A 1,006-nucleotide genomic window follows, 5' to 3' on the forward strand; every position below is an offset into this window, starting at 1 on the left:
AAGTCAGTGTACCGGGACGCGGGGTGAATTTCCATAGGGCATTTATGGATCGCACCCCGCTAGAATTAAACCGTCAAAACAGAAACAAAACTTCCAAAAAGCGAAACTGTGACATTTTTTCACATCCCAATGATTATGTTTTCGATCAAATTGACATTTAAATATGCTTTCTTTATTTTTCTGCATTTTGTGGCCGGGCGCAAGGACCGCGCGTAATACGATCGGAGTGGCAAACAATTTTAATACAGCCTTTTTCCGGAATTTGTGCACGAACAGTAAATTTTGGAGCTACAAGATTGCCATAAAAGCTGCTCAGAATGTACCAAAAACGATGTTTAGGGGTCTAATTTTTACGATTTCCTCCGGGGGAGGCCCCCCAGACCCCCCCTGCGCGGCTCGCTTCGAGCCACTTCGTGGCTCGCCTGCTACTTTTTCTTATCAGCCACCTACTCTAAATTTTTTTGAGAAGGCTGACTGTCTCTTGTCACGTGATACTCACATCAAGTCACATGGCAAGACAACTCCAATTTAGATCTTAATTAGGTTCCGAGACACATTTCTCCTCTTCAACCCGGTTATAACCGGGTTGAAGAGGAGAAATGTGTCTCGAAACCTAATTTGTGATCTCAAAAAAATATTAAACCTCCCCAGAGTAGATCATTTTTTGTTGTGACTGTTTCTTTATAATCATCAAGAGCAGGCATAGGTCTATTGAACTGAAGTGGATTGGATCCTCACGTGATAAAGTCCATGAATGTACAGAGTGGCTCCACAGACTGGTTGCGCATGTGCTGGAACTCAATCACCATCTTCTCCTTCAACTTGTCGTCAATCACGTTCACGGTCAGCGGAGACGGCTCATTGGCCAGGAAGTTGCCGTAATCCGTACTCGCCAGGTGCAGCTTGAGATCTAAGAGGACACACAACAGGGCTCCAAATTAACGGCAGGGTTCTAGCTAGCGCGAAGTAGCATAGAGGCCCCCTACGCTAAATTTCACCCCTACGT

The 1,006-nt window shown here is 45.1% G+C and overlaps 1 protein-coding gene across 1 annotated transcript in view; it reads right to left on the reverse strand.

Moving 5' to 3' along the window:
* Positions 1–1,006, reverse strand: part of LOC109480774 (V-type proton ATPase subunit d) — a 22,514-nt gene that overhangs the window by 18,805 nt on the left and 2,703 nt on the right. Inside the window, exon 2 of the mRNA XM_019783076.1 lies at positions 739–910. Coding sequence (XP_019638635.1) covers positions 739–910 — 172 coding nt within the window. The remainder of the gene's footprint in view (positions 1–738; positions 911–1,006) is intronic.

The sequence above is a fragment of the Branchiostoma belcheri genome, unplaced genomic scaffold, assembly GCF_001625305.1.
Source record: "Branchiostoma belcheri isolate BF01 breed outbred unplaced genomic scaffold, Haploidv18h27 scaffold108, whole genome shotgun sequence".
NCBI classification, from domain to species: domain Eukaryota; kingdom Metazoa; phylum Chordata; class Leptocardii; order Amphioxiformes; family Branchiostomatidae; genus Branchiostoma; species Branchiostoma belcheri.